This window comes from Falco naumanni, chromosome 3 (assembly GCF_017639655.2).
Source record: "Falco naumanni isolate bFalNau1 chromosome 3, bFalNau1.pat, whole genome shotgun sequence".
Lineage (NCBI taxonomy): Eukaryota > Metazoa > Chordata > Aves > Falconiformes > Falconidae > Falco > Falco naumanni.
In genome coordinates, this window is record NC_054056.1 from 12,796,407 (window position 1) to 12,804,682 (window position 8,276).

The 8,276-nt window shown below is 51.4% G+C and overlaps 1 protein-coding gene across 5 annotated transcripts in view; it reads left to right on the forward strand.

Moving 5' to 3' along the window:
* ZBTB40 (zinc finger and BTB domain containing 40) overlaps positions 1–7,098 on the forward strand; it is a 38,724-nt gene extending 31,626 nt beyond the window's left edge. For 2 of the 5 annotated variants that reach the window (XM_040586453.1, XM_040586454.1), the window contains exons 11-18: positions 825–1,229; positions 1,721–1,927; positions 2,722–2,886; positions 3,348–3,562; positions 4,132–4,294; positions 4,598–4,684; positions 5,650–5,870; positions 6,602–7,098. In XM_040586453.1, coding sequence (XP_040442387.1) covers positions 825–1,229; positions 1,721–1,927; positions 2,722–2,886; positions 3,348–3,562; positions 4,132–4,294; positions 4,598–4,684; positions 5,650–5,870; positions 6,602–6,793 — 1,655 coding nt within the window. In that variant the 3' untranslated portion in view covers positions 6,794–7,098. Of the gene's footprint in view, positions 1–824; positions 1,230–1,720; positions 1,928–2,721; positions 2,887–3,347; positions 3,563–4,131; positions 4,295–4,597; positions 4,709–5,649; positions 5,871–6,601 lie in introns of those variants that run through there. The other 3 variants (XM_040586455.1, XR_005826832.1, XM_040586456.1) reach the window with 3 other exon arrangements.
* Positions 7,099–8,276: the final 1,178 nt, after the last annotated feature.

The following is an 8,276-nucleotide window of genomic DNA, read 5'->3' on the forward strand; positions in this document are numbered from 1 at the left end:
AAGGCAGAAATGAAGTTTTGCAAACACAGGCTGAATTTCCTGTGTATGGGCAAAAGGAGAAGTCTGCGCTGGTTTCCATGGCCACACAGTTGCATGGTTCTCATTATAGCAAAGAAGCCAAATATATCTGTTTGTATTTTGATTTCTTCCATACGTACATTCCCTGTGGGTCTTTTCTGTAGATTGAGATCCTAGGTGAATTTTTCAGCGTGTGCTTTTTGGGATGATAGTGTTACAGGGACTCAGAAAAGCATTAGACTTTATAAGAAGTGAATGTAATGAGCGATTTAAAATACCTCGGGGCCCTAACCAGAAGACTGAAAAGGGTCGTAGCAAGATTATCTGTTCCCTTTCAAAGAGTTTGCTTTTGGGAAGTGTTCCTGAGATTTCTTGTAATTAATGGCTGGGTATCCACTCTCAATGGCAGACTTAGACAGTATCATACCTGAGGCTCAGATCTTCAAACATTTAAGCACTGCTGTAACGTCATGTCTCAGAGCAGGAGGTAGGTGCTTGGAAGCAACAGTTGTTCCTGTTTGAGGAGCAAGCTTTGTGGAGAATCTGGCCCTAGCTCTTGCCATCTCATCCAGCCCCTGGTATGTGTGGGTGGAGAAAGTAAAGGACCACTTTTTCATGCCTCGTGGCCACGGCCGCTTTTGGGCAGAGCCGTGTGCCACTGTTGTGGTGGGACAGCATGTCCTCTGTGTGTCTGTTGTTACTGTGCTGGGACAACTGTCTGTGTTGGAGACAGGAGAAAGTTGACTTGAGAGGCTGGTGCCCAGTCCTACTGGTCACCACTGAAACTAGAATTGCTATTTCCATAGGTCTCTTGACTGAGGGAGGCGGGGAGAAACCTGGGATCAGGAAGTGGAAGGTGAATAGTGAATCCCAAGTTGAAGCTCTGGACAAAGGTGAGGACAAAGCAGGCGGTGCCAGTGCCAAGGAGCTGAAGGAACACCAAGAAAAAGCTTCTTCCAAGAAGAGTTTTGTCTGCAAAGCTTGTGATAAGACCTTCCACTTCTACTGCCGCCTGAAGGTGCACATGAAACGTTGTAGGGTGGCCAGAGGAAAGCAAATCCAGTGTAAGGACTGCAGCGAGGTCAAATCGACAAAGAAGGAGCTGGAGAAGCATCAGTTGGAGGTCCACGGGGTGGTGGGGGTGGCCAAGAAGAAGAAGCGCCTCCCCGTGTCATGTGACATCTGTGGCCGAGAGTTTGCTCATGCCTCAGGTAGGGTTGGTGGGAGAAAGGCTGTTCAGACAGAAATCTGGATAATATAATAGAGAGTCTGAAACCTCCTCCTCCTCCTCCCTGCAGCTCTGTGAGCGCTGTGTGTGAGAAATGCAGCTCAGCTCATTTCTCCTGCCCCACTGAGCACAACCGCTTTCTGATTAGTTCTTCTCTAATTGGTTTTCCACATGGCTCATCAAGGAAAAGTGGGGCTACTGGCAAATTTGAAAGCCTCCAAAAATAATCAAGCTGTTCCGATTCTGTGGGTGGTTTAGCAGGATGAGTAAGAGGAGTTGAGTCTCTTTGCCCGCCCTGTGGCTGTCACAATATGCTGGTGGCCTCTGGGCTGGAGGACACCAATGGACCCCCGGTGTCACAGGTGGGCTGGTGGACCTCCAGGCTGGGGGGGAGCGGTTCCTCTGCAGCAGGGTCAGGCAGGGCTGGCACTGGGTTCCACCAGTGCCACCTTGGTCTCCTGCTTGCCCCCCCAGGGATGCAGTATCACAAGCTGACGGAGCACTTTGATGAGAAGCCCTTCTCCTGTGAGGAGTGCGGGGCCAAGTTCGCAGCCAACTCCACGCTGAAGAACCACCTGCGGCTGCACACGGGGGACCGTCCCTTCATGTGCAAGCATTGCCTGATGACCTTCATGCAAGCCTCGGCCCTTGCCTACCACACCAAGAAGAAGCATGCTGAGGGTGAGCCTTCCCCACAGAATCCACCCCTTTTGCCCAGTTCCTCCATCTGCCTCCTGGCTGCTTGCTGCATCCGTTGGGGGACCCCTGGGTGTAACAGGCTGCTCCCAGATTTCCTTTACCCGCATGGTTTTGTCTGCAGTTCCCTACTTGCCTTTCCCCCATCCCCTTGTACAGGTCTTCTGTTTAGCGACCCAGTTAGCTGTCCATCAAGAGGATCTTCCTCTTCCTCTGCCTTCCTTGTTTTCTCCTGAGTAGCTCCTCTCTGGCCTGTCAGATCTAGACTCCTGCAATGTTTCTTCCTCCCTCAGGTTAACCTCCTTTCTCCTGCCCCTACCTCTGGCTGAATTCCACATAGTTTTTCTTGCCAGTGCTTCTCCTGCCCCTGCACTCAGCCCCATGTGCTACTGGGGCGTAGGCATGCCTCTTCCAGCTGATGGGCACAGAGGATGCTGTGTTTGTAATAAGTACACTTGGGGGTGTTTCCTACTGTTGCATAAGTGTGATGTAGCTGGGCAATTAATTCTGAATGTGAGACACACCAGTGTGTAGTACTTCCAGAAGTATGTAGTACCTCTGGATACTTGAGGTCTGTAAGTAATTTAATACTCCCTGTGCAGGTGTGGTTTTTACCACCACCTCTAGGGCCCTTTTGACCCTGTGCTGAGATGCTCTGGCTACCCCAGGGAAGCCTGTCCACTTTACAGTCTCTTCCCTCTCCCTTTGAAATTCGTAATTAGTCCAGACAGAGCTCCTGTCCTGGTAGGTGCAGGCTTTCACCCTGGGTGTCCCTGCAGGGAAGATGTACGCCTGCCAGTACTGCGATGCCGTGTTCGCCCAGTCCATTGAGCTGTCGCGCCATGTCCGGACTCACACGGGGGACAAGCCGTACGTCTGCCGGGAGTGTGGGAAAGGCTTTCGCCAGGCCAACGGGCTCTCCATCCACCTCCGGACCTTCCACAGTGAGTGTGGCCAGCTGCCTCCCTGGCTTGGGCAGCCCAGCCTGCAAGGCATGGCTTCTGCAGGGTCATGGCAGACCCGTTTGTGCCAGCAGAGGCTTGTGCAGGTGTTACTGGTGTCTGCAGGCTGGCTGGCTGGCTCATGGTGGGGTTTTTCCCTCCCAAGAAAAGCAAGACTCTTTAGTGGTTTGATGCTGTGAGTAGGGTTATCCCAAAGAAAATGTTAAGAGTGGCTTCCAGCAAACAGCAAGCTGCTGGGAACCCATCATGGGAAGCTGTAGGTGAGCAGGAGCAGCAACATCTTTAATGCAAAGCCAAAACTCCAGTGCTAGTTTTCATCTGGGAAGTAACAAGCATTTGTTTGTCTTTTCTTTCCTCCCTCTGTGAATTCCCCTCTTAATTCTTTTCTTTTTTTCCTTGATTTCTTTGCCCCCTGTGGTTTTTATTGTGTTCCTGGGTGGCAGACATCGAAGATCCCTATGACTGCAAGAAGTGCCGGATGAGCTTTGCCACCCTGCAGGAGCACCGCAAGCATGTCCATGAAGCCCACTCCCGGGAGTATCACCCCTGCCCTACCTGCTCTAAAGTCTTCAGTGCCCCGTCACTCCTGGAGCGCCACATGGTGACCCATGTTGGGGGAAAGCCCTTTAGCTGTGAAATCTGTGACAAAGCTTACCAGGTGAGCTGGTGCAGCAAGGATTTGGTCTCATGTGCTGGAGGTTGCTGTTGCCTACTCCTGTGCCAGGATTTCTTCTGGCCATGTGCACTGAGTGCAGCAGTCTGGGGTCAGCAGAGGGAAGAATTGCACAGAGGAGGCAGAGTGCAGGGAAAAGACAGGTCCATGAAGAGAGATGGGCCGTGACTGCAAAGGGCTACCTGCCTGCCTCGACCCTCAGGAATCTCTTCCACCCAAGGTTCTAACTGGCAGGAAGTGTAGGAATAAAAATATGTTGCAAATGGTGTGCTTCAGTGGGAGTGTGTGTGGGAGCACATTCCTACAAGGGAACAAAAATGCACACCGAAAGGAGACCTGCAGTGAGATGAGGATGAGGGATTCAGCAGTGTTCAGCTCTTCAGGGGCAATGGAGAAACAAGTGAGGTGTTAGTCTTGTGTGGGAGGATGACCAGTTCTTGTACCCCCTGAGCACAACCCCACTGTTACTGTTGCTTTCCATGCAGTTTCTTGCTGTCGTGATGCCCCTGGAACAGCTTTGGTTTATAACCATGATTTGATCCTTATCATTGCAGCAGTTGTCAGGGTTATGGTATCACAACCGGACCCACCACCCTGATGTCTTTGCAGCTCAGAATCACCGCTCCTCCAAGTTCTCCTCCCTGCAGTGCAGCTCCTGTGACAAAACCTTCTCCAGCACTGCTGCTCACCGAAAGCATGTCAAGGCAGAGCACACAGGTAATGGCCCATTCGTTAGCGAGCAAAACCACATGGTGACTGGCAGAGATGTATTAATAACTCTGATAGGACAAGGTTGCACATCCCATTTGCCTGCAAATCGAAGTAGATTCTTTGTATCCTGTAGCAGTGTCTTCTGCCAAGTCTCATCTCAGCATCTTGCAGCTCACTGGCTCTCCTTTTGCTGCCCTGTCTCCAAAGATGCTCCTGTGTGGTGTTGCTGAAATATTAGAGCTCTGGTTCAGAAGGTCTCTTGCAGAAGACCCTGGGAACACACTTTTCTGTTCTTGGCCTTGTTTGCAGATGTGAAGTTCCATGAGTGTGAGACATGCAAGGAGCTCTTCCCCACGCTGGCCCTCCTGCAGGTCCATGTGAAGTGCAGGCACTCAGGTCTGTTACATTTGTTGTTGTTCATGTTACCTTGTGAGCAGTGACTGCCCCTCTCAGTGGGTGATGTCTAAGTTGTAAGTAGGAGAGTGAAGATGGGCATGGTAAGGAAACAGAAAATGCAGAAAAAACTGGAAAAGCACTGGTTTCAGTGAGGCTGGGATGTGCTTGTTAAGCTTCTGGAGCCACTGGAATCAAGAAGGTTCTGGATTTGCTTGTTACAGCAGAGAGCTAAGTGTAGGTGAGGAGATACCAGCACAGAGAAATGAGGAACTGAATCCTGAGCACTGGGGTTTGTGGAGGATAGAGCTAGTGGGAGACGGGGGGGAAAAAAGGGACTTAAGTACCAGAAAGATCACAGAGGGACCTGGGCTTGGGGAGATCCATCAAGGGCCCTTTGGTAAGTGTGCAAGCTGAAGGCTGTGAGAGCAGAGTGAACTGGCAGACCGGACTGCTACAAAAGATTGGTCTGCAGGGCTGTGCATAGGATAGCAGGAGAGGAGATGGATCAGGAGACATTAAAAGGGGCAGCCAACAGCAGCCCGGGGAGTAAGGAAGGAGAAGACCTAGACAGAGCGCTCTCTGAGAGGGGAGAGCCCCTGGGGTGGATGATGGGTTTGCAATAGCTGAACTGGGTGGTGCAAGCCAGACCAACAAGGAGCAGTGACAGATGGTGCAAGGAAACAGGAAGAAGAGATTTGTGTGGGAAGGGACAGCCACAGCTACAGTCAGGTGCACCAGCCCGGCTTCTGAATGCCACTGCTGCGGGGAGCTAGAGCTAAAACGGACCTGAACAGCCATAAACTGACAAAACGGGTGTAGCTAGGAGACGGGACACTGGCATATGCTGTGCCCAGAGTCCCTGGTGGGTTTCAGCTCTGTGTGTCCTGGCTATTTGCAGCTCCCTGTGCCCTTGGGCTGGCCCTGACCACCACAGCCCCGGCTCAGGGCACTGCTTCTCCCCCCAGGCTCCCAGCCATTTCACTGCTTGTACTGCTCAGCATCCTTCCGCTTCCCAGGGGCCCTGCAGAGCCACGTCACCAGCGAGCACTTTAAGCAGACGGAGAGCACCTTCACCTGCGAGCTCTGTGGGGAGCTTTTTCCATCCCAGGGCGAGCTGGAGGGGCACTACAGCGTGGAGCATCCCAAGGTGGTTTTCTCCCAAGCCACCACAGCCCAGATCGTGCAGGTAAAGGCAGCTCTCTGCTGCACCCCCTGCAGTTGTTTATCCATCTTCCCCATCCAACCTGCTTATTCTGCCCAAATCAGCCCTGTGGCTCCTGTCACCCCTTCTGCTCCCTGATTCCCCCTTCTTAAAGGGGTCCAGGATGCAAGCTCCCTAGCCCACCTTGCTTTGGGATTTCTGTGCTAGTGTGAGGTGGACTCGCTGGAGGGGAAGCAGCTCAGTTCTGGTTTTCAGGAGCCAAGGCGGGGAGGGTGTGTGCAGAGGTGCCTGATTACTCAGGGGCTACTAAAACCCACGTGACCTACCCTGTGGGATTATGGCTGTCTTGTTGGAGGCCAAATGCTGGGCTTGAACCCAGACTCTCTCTACTATATCTCAGTCATCAGTGGAGGACAGCTCCTTGGATGAGGGAGCCCAGTATGCAAGATTCCTTGGGCTGGCATTCCTCCAGTTGATAATCACAGAGTGTTTATTGTCTACAACTGCTTATGGAGCTAAATTATAGCAATTTTGTGGAGAGAAATATTTAAATTGCTCTCCTGTCTTCTCTTTTGCATCATCTGTGTGTGTGGTTTGGTGTTTCCCATTAGTCTCATGCCTATTGTAATTGCAGACCTCTGGTGTGAAGATAAATGTTATTACCACAGCTGAGGCTGGGAAAGATGTGGGTAGGAAAGCGGTTGTGGGGAAAGTGGTGCTGTAAGCGTCTGACTCTCACGTCATCTTTCATGCAGGTGATTCAGACGTCGGAGCAAGGAGCAGCAGAACATATAATTTCTTTTGATGACTCCCAACTCGCTGGCTCCCAAGTCTTTGTGACGTTGCCCGAATCCCAAGTGAGCCAAACTGGCTCTGAGCTGGTGGCTGTGACTATGGAGGACTTGTTTGATGACAAAGTCACTCTGATTTGTGAAGAAACCAAGTGACAGTGAGTGGCGGGTGCCCATGTGTGGTGCCCAGTATCCATTAGACTTGTTGAGGAGCTGTACCTCAATGTGCTGCTCCATGAGGGAGATTCAGGGTTTCTTTGGGAAAGCAGCCCCACGTATGTGATGCTGCAAAAGAATTGTCATGCAGCAAGCCCAGCATGGCCAAGGACAGGAGAGGTTTCTAGGCGTTCACAAGGGCCTGGGAAATCTCCCTGCAGTCAGCAGCTACCGGCTCAGGTGAGCTGGACCACCCATCTCTCCTGGCTCAAGAGAAATAAAGCAACAGAGGGGAAAGATGGGAATTGGGTGTATTCATGTGTGTTCCTCCACTGCTGTGAACAGAGTGGAAGGGAGGGCACTAGTGTGGGACAAAGTTGGGGTGGTATGGGTATGTGAAACCAAAGAAAAAGCTGTCCTGAGAGTTTGAGTTGGAGATTTTTGTGGCTGAATTAGTGATGTGCTCGCAGGTATCTGTTATTCTGCAGGGTGGGTAAGGGCTGCTTTATTTCTTCTGTTGCTCTCCCCCTGTACCGCTGTGCTGCCTAGAAAAGTCCTCTAGTGCAAAGCTGACATTTGGACCTCTCTGCTCCAGCAGAGACTTCTTGGGAGTTGTGCTGAATGGCTTCATGGCTGTTTAGATAGTATTTTGTGTAGCACAGGTCTGATCCCATCCATGCTTTTGCTGTGGCCATCTGTTACAAATAAGGGTCACAGGCAGGTCTGGGCATCCATGTCCCCTCTGTGAGCAAACAGCCCTGAGATCTCCCACCCCTTCTCTAATCCACTGAGGACATGCTGAAGCTGCCACATCTGAGAAAGAAGGAGCTGTGCCTGCATCTCAGGGCCCCTCATCACTGTTATCAGTGGCTTGGCACTGATGAAGGTATTTGAGTGTGCAGTAGCTGCTGTGACTGCGCATAGATGTTCCCGGTGGCACACAGGGCATTGCTCTGTAAAATGCATTCAAATACCTACTGTAAAGTTTGCTTCTCTGGTGCCAGCATGATGCAGCAGCTTCATTGCAGCATGCTGGCCCCTTTAAGGCTAAATTTCATAAAGCTTTTTATCTGCAGTTTCCTAAAATATAATCTGATAATTAATGGTTTGCTGAATCCATTATGAAGTGCAATTAGATAGATGCGGGGTTCCTGTGGCTCTGAGGGGACTGGTAGCATTTATCTTCCTTTCCCTCATGCCAAAAGGTTGAACCCTGCCACTGCGATATTTACATACTGAGCAGTGATCCCTGCTGCATCTTGCAGCCCGAGACCCTGTGGTGAGCAGTGCCCATTTTATCATGCTGCCCAGAGCCACGGGAGCGCAGGAGATGAACAGATTGGAGTTTTCCAGCAGCATCTTGTGCTGGCTGCTCCCAGCCTCCAGGCAGAAATGGGTTGCACAGGAGCCTGCCGAGGCATTTGTGCCAGTGAGAGCTTGTTGTTCCCGTTACAACTTGAAGAGAAGAAGCAAACAGCAAGGG